Source organism: Ruditapes philippinarum, unplaced genomic scaffold (assembly GCF_026571515.1).
Source record: "Ruditapes philippinarum isolate M1 unplaced genomic scaffold, ASM2657151v2 ctg17515_1_1_1_1, whole genome shotgun sequence".
Classification (NCBI taxonomy): domain Eukaryota; kingdom Metazoa; phylum Mollusca; class Bivalvia; order Venerida; family Veneridae; genus Ruditapes; species Ruditapes philippinarum.
The window spans coordinates 25001-37044 of NW_026863799.1; the positions used below are offsets into that span (position 1 = coordinate 25001).

The window sequence follows — 12044 nt, forward strand, 5'->3', positions numbered from 1 at the left end:
ATTATTTGGCATAACTATTAAAATGTTGTAACTACGGAGATAACTGTAACAATTTCATTTAGTTAACCTTTTTATTCAGTTTTTTGAAATTTCTGTGTTTTATACTTGATATAGACCAGTTGTTTCAATGTTGTTACATCGTAGATTAATGAATCAACTTCATCTATCAAGTATCTTGGGATTACTATAGACCAAAATCTGTCATTTTGCGCCATGGCCGAGTCTGTTCTTAAGAAGGCCAACTCTCGGTTAAAATTTTTTTACCGCAAGAAAGAGTTTCTTACTCAGCATACCAAGAAACTTCAGGTTATGTCTCTTATTCAGTGTCACTATGATTACGCATGCTCTGTTTGGTATAATAGCTTGACACAGTCTTTAAAAAATAAGTTACAAACTTGTCAAAAACAAAATAATGAGATTTGTACTTGACTTGGACTCCAGAGCCCACATTGACCCATCCCACTTTAAGTCCCTTAACTGGTTACCGGTCCACAAAAGAGTTGAACAGATAATGTTGTGTCATGTTTTTTAAGATAAAAATGGCCTATCTCCGGATTACATGTCTGAACACTTTATTTCGCAAGATTCCGTACATAATTATAGTACAAGACTTAGTCAAAAGGGTGGATATTGTCTACCTAAGGTCAAAGGCCAGGGTTCTAAATCCTTTGCTTTCTCTGGTATTAAATTATGGAATGATTTACCTGTAAAGTTAACGGAGATCAACAGGTTACAAAGTTTTAAGGTTGCCATCAAAAGTCATCTTATGAACAGTATTTAAAAAAATTTTAAACATGTTTTTACATATTTCGGCTCAGGATTTTAAATTGTCTGCTATTTATCTTATTACAATTTTAGTAATGTGTTTTAAATCCTAGCTGTAAACAGGAGTATCATTAACTCAAGATTTGACTGTGATATACATTTTTATGATTTATTAGTATTTTTAAACATGATTATATTTAGGTTTGCCTCTCTATGTCATGCCGCCAATACAAAGGACCACAATGGAAATAAGAGCTTTTTTGCCCTTTTTTGTGTTATCCTTGGTTTTGGTGAGCATGTCATAGTTTTACTCGTATGTGATATAGTATTTAATAATGCTCATTATTTTATCCTATGCTATATTGTCAACTATGTATATGCTTCCCTTTGCCGAAATAAATATATCTATCTATATTTTAGTGGTTTAAACATAATTGTTTTAAAAGCTCGTTTTCGAAAAAAGTTCGTGCAACATATTTTAATCACTTTCGAGGTCTGGTAGCCGTATGAAGATACATGATCGTGACCCGATTAGGGCACGAAACCATCATCCCTGGGTTGAGAGGCAGACACCTAAACCACCAGGCCACCGCTCCCCTTATTTATGTATTATATTAATGCATGGGGATTTTACAAATCCATAGCAATATATCTATTCTCGATGTAAATATTCCTATAAGGATTTTCTATATTACGTCATCACTTTAACATGTGATTATGCAATCCTCAGCTCCATAAACCAAATTATGCTCATATTTTAACATTCGAATTTTACACTTATTTTCCAGAATGCCAATGTACCTTTCCCGCCACATTAACAGGCACGTGGGTCTCAAGCAATGATGGCACGTGGGATATCAACTCTACTCATCTGCTCAATTACTATAGCGTGTCAAGTACAACCGGAATTACTATATCGCCTGGAGTGTCTCAATTAAATTTTGAATGTTTTGAGAATCGTGGCGATACAAAATATGTAATAAAGTAGGTAGATTGTGATATTATAATAAATAGAGGATATTCATGTTTTTACTATAAATACAGGATTTATTTTCATCGAGTGGTATGAAAATAAATATTTCATGAGTGGTGTTAGCCACAAGTGAAATATGATAATTTCCGTACCACAAGTTGAAAGTAAATCCTGTATTTATAGAAAGAACTTGAATTTTCTGTTATACATTTTTCTCTTTTTTTACATCACAGTATGAAATTTTCTTTAAATCTTGTATGTTGAGTGAATTTAGCAGAAAGTAGTCAGGCTAGACATCAGTGGAAATACGGAAAAATACGTTTCACTGCAATGAACATACGGAAAATATGCTTCACAGTAGTGAAAATACGGAAAATGAAAATACGCATTTTATTTCATCAATATTTTTTTTATAAAAGTATATAACAAATGTTACGATTGTATTGTTGCATTCAAATTACAATGCAAACTTTATTGTTATTTTATTATTAAAGTGGAAAAGCTTGACAAAGAAGTCTTTAACCCATTACTTCATATACACGCCTTTTAACGCCTTTTTCACCCCCCCCCCCTTTTTGTTGTCTCAAATGATGAAAAAATGCCTTATTTAGGCCCCAAACACTTGTTTTTGTTTGAGAAATGTTGTTAAAAAAATTGACCTCTTTTTCGGCGCGGCCCCCCAACCAAAAGATACATCAGGGGGTTGCCAGAAGGGGGATGTGCCCCCTTCTGTTTTGGGGGGTTTGAAGGGGGGCGGAGTCCCCCTCATCGCCAAGAAAATTTTGGACTTGTGAGAGGCTGTAAATGACCCCAGATTGATCATAAGGTAACGTGTAACCAACGCTGAGAAGCATTTTGACTCTATCTCAATCCATTGATAAGTTGCAGCACTTTGAAATCAATTTTGATGGAAAAAAATCAACGCAAAATAGTGATTTTTGGCAATTTTGAGATGTCCCCTCGTTGCCATGGTAACAGAAAATTTAAGTCTGAGCATGTTGTTGCAAGGACAATGGTCCAGTCAACATTTGTGCCAAGTTTGATTAGTGTTGAAGCAGTTTTTATAGTATTATAGCAATTTGAACTTGTAACGGGAGACTTTTCAATGAAAACAGCCATTTTTCAGAAAATGCTCATGAAGCAATGGGTTAATGAAAAAAATCAAAAAAATCTACAAAACAACAATTTTTCTTCAAATTTATATGACAGGGCCATGTTTAAACATGAAAAAACGCGATTTAGGGTAATTTCAAGTATTTTCATCATTTTCAGTTAACCCATTACTTCATATACACGCCTTTTAACGCCTTTTTCACCCCCCCCCCTTTTTGTTGTCTCAAATGATGAAAAAATGCCTTATTTAGGCCCCAAACACTTGTTTTTGTTTGAGAAATGTTGTTAAAAAAATTGACCTCTTTTTCGGCGCGGCCCCCCAACCAAAAGATACATCAGGGGGTTGCCAGAAGGGGGATGTGCCCCCTTCTGTTTTGGGGGGTTTGAAGGGGGGCGGAGTCCCCCTCATCGCCAAGAAAATTTTGGACTTGTGAGAGGCTGTAAATGACCCCAGATTGATCATAAGGTAACGTGTAACCAACGCTGAGAAGCATTTGACTCTATCTCAATCCATTGATAAGTTGCAGCACTTTGAAATCAATTTTGATGGAAAAAATCAACGCAAAATAGTGATTTTTGGCAATTTTGAGATGTCCCCTCGTTGCCATGGTAACAGAAAATTTAAGTCTGAGCATGTTGTTGCAAGGACAATGGTCCAGTCAACATTTGTGCCAAGTTTGATTAGTGTTGAAGCAGTTTTTATAGTATTATAGCAATTTGAACTTGTAACGGGAGACTTTTCAATGAAAACAGCCATTTTTCAGAAAATGCTCATGAAGCAATGGGTTAATGAAAAAAATCAAAAAAATCTACAAAACAACAATTTTTCTTCAAATTTATATGACAGGCCATGTTTAAACATGAAAAAACGCGATTTAGGGTAATTTCAAGTATTTTCATCATTTTCAGTTAACCCATTACTTCATATACACGCCTTTTAACGCCTTTTTCACCCCCCCCCTTTTGTTGTCTCAAATGATGAAAAAATGCCTTATTTAGGCCCCAAACACTTGTTTTTGTTTGAGAAATGTTGTTAAAAAAATTGACCTCTTTTTCGGCGCGGCCCCCCAACCAAAAAGATACATCAGGGGGTTGCCAGAAGGGGGATGTGCCCCCTTCTGTTTTGGGGGTTTGAAGGGGGGCGGAGTCCCCCTCATCGCCAAGAAAATTTTGGACTTGTGAGAGGCTGTAAATGACCCCAGATTGATCATAAGGTAACGTGTAACCAACGCTGAGAAGCATTTGACTCTATCTCAATCCATTGATAAGTTGCAGCACTTTGAAATCAATTTTGATGGAAAAAATCAACGCAAAATAGTGATTTTTGGCAATTTTGAGATGTCCCCTCGTTGCCATGGTAACAGAAAATTTAAGTCTGAGCATGTTGTTGCAAGGACAATGGTCCAGTCAACATTTGTGCCAAGTTTGATTAGTGTTGAAGCAGTTTTTATAGTATTATAGCAATTTGAACTTGTAACGGGAGACTTTTCAATGAAAACAGCCATTTTTCAGAAAATGCTCATGAAGCAATGGGTTAAGATAGGTATCATTGTAATCATCATCTACCCATTTGAATTCGATCTTTTTGCAGACTAGGTCCAAAATGTGCAACATAACTTTTTACCGGAAACATGGCGTTTTCTCTTTTCACAGAATGGCTCGGAATAGTGTCCCGTTGAATGTTCTATGATTACCACCGAATGACACAGTCACGAACGCGCTTTAATGATTCTTATTTCAGTGTTGAATTTTTTTTCCAAGCCGGTGCTGGGGTGCCATCGCTTTGCATTGAATATGTTCATCAATGTTAAGACTCACCCAAATCGTGTCTTTTACATTTTGTTGTGGTGACAACATTTACTCTTTCCAATTAACTATCTTATATATAAGTTTTTCTTTTTTAAAATTCAATTTAATGGTATGTAATGTTAAAAAAATAGTTTTGAACTGAACGCCAAGTTTGACAGAAAATGATTTATTGAAAAGGTATTATTCAACATCCCCTGAAATTAAAGCTGGCTACAACCAACAAATTTGAATCGATAACAAATGACTTCCAATGTAAATACTGTCCTTTTATAAGAAATAAAAGATATATGGGGAAAAGGTTAATATATAAGAATGTATTAAATAAATATATAATTTCAGAACAATATGGAGGCTATCTTGACAAAACGCATAATGTTTAAATGCCTAGTTTATTTAAATTTCTATTCAAATTTTTGTACAGCCTGACAAATAAACTCAATAGCACTGATTTCAGACGTGAAAGGAATATAATCGATAAGTTTAAATAAAAAATCAAAATGTAAATTTTAACTTTTACAGTTGAAAAGGGACAGTAGACACCAGTATAATGTATGCATTGTAATTGAAAAAACCAAATAGATTTGTGACTCATTTATACATTGTGCATTGCAAAAAAAAACGTCTATTGCCACTTTATAATTTTGATACGTCCATATTATGCGTATAAGATATGTTTTTTATGATATTTAAGAAATTATCAACTTCAACATTTAAATCAGCAAAGAAGGAATATTTTTCTCACCGAGGTGAGCATAATATTGCAAGCTCGTCATTTGAATAAACGCAAAGGCTAATTACCCCTCCTACCGTCCACGCCCAACTCCCCTTTCCGCACCCCTGCACCGCCTTACGCAAATTCAATATCTGAATTTTGTTTAAAGGTATATTTGAAAACATATGACATGTTTGAAAGTGTATTGATACGGTGGTAATGATAGAACTGCCTATAAGATAAATCAAACAACGATGCTCATTTTTTAAACAATTGCAATATGTAGTTTAAACATGACATAAATCTTCTACACTAAAATTTGTAAAGGTCGACGAAGGGTGGTAAAATTGAAAATATTGCTAGATCGGTTTGATCCTGCCGTTTAAGAGTCGACAAAGGCTTGTTCAAGGTACCACCCATCACCTTGAATGAAATTACAAATTAAAATTAGTAGATGTTGCAATCGTGAATCAAAAAAAAACATCAACATATTTTTTATACAGAACATTTATGGTGACAATTTTGTGTCAGATTGTAATTAGGAATTAAAAGAATATGTGTGCATAAAACAATAAACGCTTGAAAAAATTTTTTAAAAGCGTGCCAGAGGGTATGCTGTATGTACAATATTTTCATTCTAGCCATATATTCATTGACTTTTTTATGTATTTTCAGATCGGAGGAATTTACTTTACTCGGTGGGCAAAGGTCGATACATACTTGCATAGATATCAGGCAAACAACGGATAACAAACTTGTCTACTACCAAGCAACACGTAATTGTTTTACTTTTTAACTTTTTATATTATCCAAATATTAAAATAGTTTTAATGTGTATCATCCAAAGTAATTTTTTCAACTGTATATCCATTTTAAAGCATTTTAATATGAATTACTAATGCTACATTGAGATACATGCCTATTTCTTTTGATTTTTTAAATCTTAAAATCTTTTTTTTTTGTTTCAATTCTCTAGATAGAGAGAGCATTTCTTCGCTTCTGTTCTATTTGCAATTGTGATCTCACAACATTAAGTAATAGAAAGAGCACCAAAACACGATGCTATCTGATTTGTACGAGGGGGCGTAGCCCCCGTGTATAAATCTGATTGCCGAGTGTTTTGATGTTCTTTCTCTTTTGTATCATAGTCAAACATGAAAACACGTTCCCTGTTGTCACACTATGAAACCCCGGGAAAAAGTAACTAATGAACGAGCATCTGAATATGATATTTCTGTCGCGTTCCCTTTCTCTTCCGTCACAATAAGTAAACCCCAGCAAAAAGGAGCCAATCAATGGGCATGCTCTGGAGTGCGGGTAACTAATACCTGCACTCCAGTTAACGCACTGTGCTTTTTTATGTATACGATTTAACTTTGACACATTTTCAACAGAAAGGTCCCCAAACTGTGATATAATTAAAAAAATCTACTTCTATGTTGCTTGTTGTTTTGTTTTACCTTATGCATACAAAACAACTCCTTGCGTATTGGGCGTAACATGTGTTAAGTTTTCTTAATGAAAGGAACAGAATAAACAGTTTATCAATAAGTACATAATCATTATACATTTGTACATATATTGTACATTTACATAATTGTATCATAGTTTGGGGGCCCTTTCCCGTTGGAAATATAAAATCGGGTTTATTTAAATTTGGGGGGGTTACTTATTGTTTAAAAAAGGGGAAAAAAGGAGAAAAATCATAAATTTAGTGCTCGTTCATGGTTTTTCTTTTTTTTTTTGGGTTTTAAATTCTGGCCCCAACAGGGAACCGTGTTGTTTAATTTTTTGAAATTTTATAAAAAAAAAGAGAAAAAACCAAAAAAAACTCGGGAAAACTGATTTTTTAAATCGGGGGGCTAGCCCCCCGAAAATCAATGCCCAAACGTTTTTTGGGGGCTCCTTTTTTATAACATCGTAAAATATTTTAAAAATTTAAAAATTTGGGAAAAATAAAACAAAATCCCCAAAATTCCCCTTAAATTTAATGGATGAAACCCGTATTTTAAATTTTAAGCAAAAATGAAAAAATTAAAAATATAATAGTTTTTTCAGCCCATCTTCACAGCTTCATTTTGAAATAGCTCAGTAATATCGTTTCATCAAAGTTACCATGATTACTACTGTTCAGGTAATATACTGGATGGTTACTGTACAAGTTATATAATCGATGGTTATTGTATAGGTTATGTAACGGATGCTTTTCTGTACAGGTTATATAACGGATGGTTTTGTACAGGTTATATAACCGATGGTTTTCTGTACGTGTTATATAACCGATGGTTTTCTGTTCAGGTTATATAACCGATTAATCCACATACTACACCATTAAAATTGCTTTGTTCTGTTTTTGCAGAGGCGGACCCGTTTGGTTATCAGTTTACAATACAAGATGTGTATGACAACGTATGCAACACTGACTCATATGTACAGCCATACAATTACCATATCGCTCTAAAATCAGGTAAGATAAGACAAACAAAAATATATGCTATGTTTATTTTCATTTTATAATGATGCATTGACACCTGAAAGTAAAAAACAGCACTGTCTTTAACGACATGGTGAGAATGAAATAAGATAAAAGTCAGACAGATTTTATTTTGTTCAGTATAACGATAATAAAAGAGTAAATTCATAATCCGCGTTGAGAGCATCTATATATAAACTTACATGAATTATATTTGTATTTTAATTGGTTATAATGTTAACATTAATCCTTAGCATTTAAAGGAAAGTTTGCATTTAAGAAGGCTATGTCGTCCCGCATCTTTTTTTAAACTACATAATAATATACACAGTAAAATTTAAAGTGAGCTTAATCTAAATGTAAATTAAACCCTGGACAAAAACAGAACATTGCATTACATTTTCATTACATTACATTACATTACATTACATTACATTACATTGCAGTTTGCATTGCATTTGCATTGCATTACATTACATTACATCACATTACATCACATTACATTACATTGCATTACATTACATCACATTACATTGCATTACATTACACTGCATTACATTACATTACACTGCATTACATTACATTACACTGCATTACATTGCATTACATTACACTGCATATTACATTACATTACACTGCATTGCATTACATTACACTGCATTACATAAATTGCATTACATTTTAAATTACATTACATTGCATTGCATTGCATTACATAACATTACATTGCACTACATTACGATGTCCTTGAATGATTGGTATACGCGCATGTATTCAAATCATACAACATTCACGTTTACGTTGAGATAAAATTCAGAATTTAGTGTGTTAAATTTTTAGACAAGTTTGGATTAAAATATCAAATCGGAAAAAAAACAAATATTTGCATCGATTCCAATAACAAGAAAATATATGCTTCAATAAATAAGAATGTAAATTATGCATATACGTATTATTTAGGATACTGTATTGCCATTTTCACGTTATTTAAATCGATTATATAATTGTACGTTACCCAAATGGTATAAAATAGGAAATCGGGATATTACAATGTATGTTTGTATTTAGTATCCAGCTATCGATTTTGTAATATTTAGTTAAAATAAATTGTACATACCACTCCTATAAAGTCTTTTATTTGATTTTATTGCTCCTTTAAGTTTTTATAGTAAATGGTTCTTACCAATTCTAAATATATTGCTCTGAGGTACAGGGTGTTTATAAGGCATCTGACATTGAAAAAGAAATATTCATTTGAAACATTTGACACAAAATTTGGTACACCCCAAGACTACAGATAGTTGCAGTTGTTGTTGATTTATCATTCTTTCCTACACTTTGTAAAGATTGATTCGCCAAAATGTTACAAGGCGATGATTATGAAACTTACGTTTTTTGCCAATAAAATATTTTACTTAACTTGACTGCCTAGCTCGAATCACTAATATTATTTGGCACACAATAATTAATGGAGAGAAAAAAAACAAAAAACAAAAAAAAAAAAAACATAAAAACCAATGTCATGCAGCTGACCAAAAAACGAAGTTAGGTAAGTTATGTATCCAAACCAAAATTCCACAAACCATTATAATTAAATTGACAACGAACATATAGATAAAATTTGCAAATAAAGGTTTCTAATTTTAGTCTCTCTCACTCATTTCTTTTTTCTATTGCTTGAAGTACAAGAAAACAGACCTATATAGTTATGTTTATCCATTATTTTATTCTAGGTTCGGAGACAAGTGAGCTGCAAAAATGTCCAGCTGATTGTTTGGATCATACAATTATGACCACGTGTATTGATGTTAATTCCAACAGCACGAGTTGTAAACGTTTTTTGACACGAGGCAAACAACTTTCTTTAATTATACGTTATGCAACACACCGCAGATGTTTACATGTAAGAAAAAAATGCTCTGAAACAGATATATTCATCTTATTACTATTGAATATTTGAGCCTATTATTCCATGCTTAAATGAATTGAGTTAAATACTGCAGTCAAACATGCATTTGTATTTAAGACCACTTTCCTGTCAATAAAAACACTCTTCGACAAACCCATAAAAAACATGTATGTTCTCTCCTTTGGATTGTCTTTATTCGCAGATTTGAGTGTATATTGAAATATTGATATGAATCCTTGGCTTCTACATTTTAATTCCATGAGAGAATACAGCAGTGCATTTATTTCTGATACTATGTATTTCCCAAGCAAAATTTTATATTCCTGTTACAGTTTTGTGTACATTTTGTCCGGATGTACTGAAAACAGCCCAACCATGGCGATTCATATATAGTTATGAATCTGCTTTTTCTTATTAAAATTTTAAAAGACAGTAATAATCTAATTTGAAGAATAGAACTCAACTCTTTTAAATTCAAAAAATGTATTGGTTTTTATTCAAAATAAGAAAGAAAAACACGGGTTTCTAACTCAAAAATCTTCATCAAAGGTAACTTAGAAAATAGGAATTTTAAAAACGTATATGTTATATTTGTAGTGAAAGTGTTAGACGCTAACGATCAGAGGAAAGTGGGTCCCATCCCCCATCTGAAAATATACAACAGAGACAGTACTGCACCGGATAATAACAACTATTACCGATTTGTATGTTTGGTAGGTACACACATCATCACTGTATTTTTGATCCATGTTTTATTGATACTACAGGACTGAATACCGCCCAGACCGGTGTCGGGGGCATTAGAGATGATTGTTGTATTTTCTATTGTCTTTATAACGTCATCCCTACTACGATTTTTAACTACCTGGGTATATGTTTTTCGTTTTCGCTGCCTTCAAGAATCTCCCTTTTCCTGATACCATATATTATTCGATGCACTACAAGTCTATTAGAAATAAGATGATTAGTCAAGTCAGTAAATGTAGCAAGACATATCTGAAAGTCCTGCGCCCAACACCGTTGAAGGTTTTTACGCATAAACACGTTCACGTAATGATGAGAGGAATGTTTTGATTGCATTTTCTCATGAAAGTCTTTGTACAGCAGGAATAGCTCTAGAATTGAATAGAAATGGAATATATTTACACTCGTACTATCTTGGTTATTGAGTCACTGAACTTCTTTCTAAAACTTTCCAAACTTTATGTATAAACAGATAGTTTTCTTTCAAAAAAGGTACTCGAGGAGTTATATTAAACTTCAGCTTGAGTCCTTCAACCTTAACAGTTCATAGTTCAAAACAGCGCAAATTCATCATAAAATTTTAGCAGATTAGGTATTAAATCATAAGGACTATTCTGACAAGGAAGAAATGAAATGATAAAATTCTTTACACACATTCTTAAAGTTGTTCATACGTTTGAAATTGATTGATTGATTGATTGATTGAAACATTGTTGGTCTTAAAACATTTCATTCTTGTCCCTCTCAATTCAGCTATTGTATTGGGTATTGTCTACCTAAGGTCAAAGGTCAGGGTTCTAAATCCTTTGCTTTCTCTTGAATTAAATTATGGAATGATTTACCGGTAGAGTTAACGAAGATCAACAGGTTACAAAGTTTTTAAGGTTGCCATCAAAAGTCATCTTATGAACAGTATTTAATTATTTTTACTATGTTTTTACATATTTCGGCTCAGGATTTTAAATTGTCTGCTAATTATCTTTTTACAATTTTAGCATTGTGTTTTAAATCCTAGCTGTAAACAGGAGTGTCATTAACTCAAGATTTGACTGTGATATACATTTTTATGATTTATTAGTATTTTTAAACATGATTATATTTAGGTCTGCCTCTCTATGTCATGCCGCCAATACAAAGGACCACAATGGAAATAAGAGCTTTTTTCCCTTTTTTGTGTTATCCTTGGTGATGGTGAGCATGTCATAGTTTTCTCGTATGTGATATAGTATTTAATAATGCTCATTAATTTATCCTATGTTATGTTGTCAACTATGTATATGCTTCCTATGCCGAAATAAATCTATCTATCTATTAGCTTACTAAAGTTTGACTTACAAACATTGTTTTCTCTTAAATGACAGATGTAATGTTATCGTGTTGGTTAATTTCAGGTTGTTGTGTTGTCTGGCGGTGTTGTATATGTGACAGCTAGTCCTAAAGATGTAATGAAAACCAGAACGCTACTGCAATAGCTAGTTTGCTTAACTTGTGGTTGATAATTTTCAGGCTGTTGTGTTGTCTGCGGTGTTGTGTAGAAAAACCAAAA

The 12044-nt window shown here is 32.9% G+C and overlaps 1 protein-coding gene across 1 annotated transcript in view; it reads left to right on the top strand.

Annotated features, from left to right (window-relative positions):
- Positions 1-11940, top strand: part of LOC132723360 (uncharacterized) — a gene marked incomplete at its 3' end in the record, with an annotated part of 17191 nt that extends 5251 nt beyond the window's left edge. The window contains exons 2-7 of the mRNA XM_060708058.1: positions 1554-1749; positions 6048-6148; positions 7732-7839; positions 9579-9674; positions 10352-10467; positions 11890-11940. Coding sequence (XP_060564041.1) covers positions 1554-1749; positions 6048-6148; positions 7732-7839; positions 9579-9674; positions 10352-10467; positions 11890-11940 — 668 coding nt within the window. The remainder of the gene's footprint in view (positions 1-1553; positions 1750-6047; positions 6149-7731; positions 7840-9578; positions 9675-10351; positions 10468-11889) is intronic.
- Positions 11941-12044: the final 104 nt, after the last annotated feature.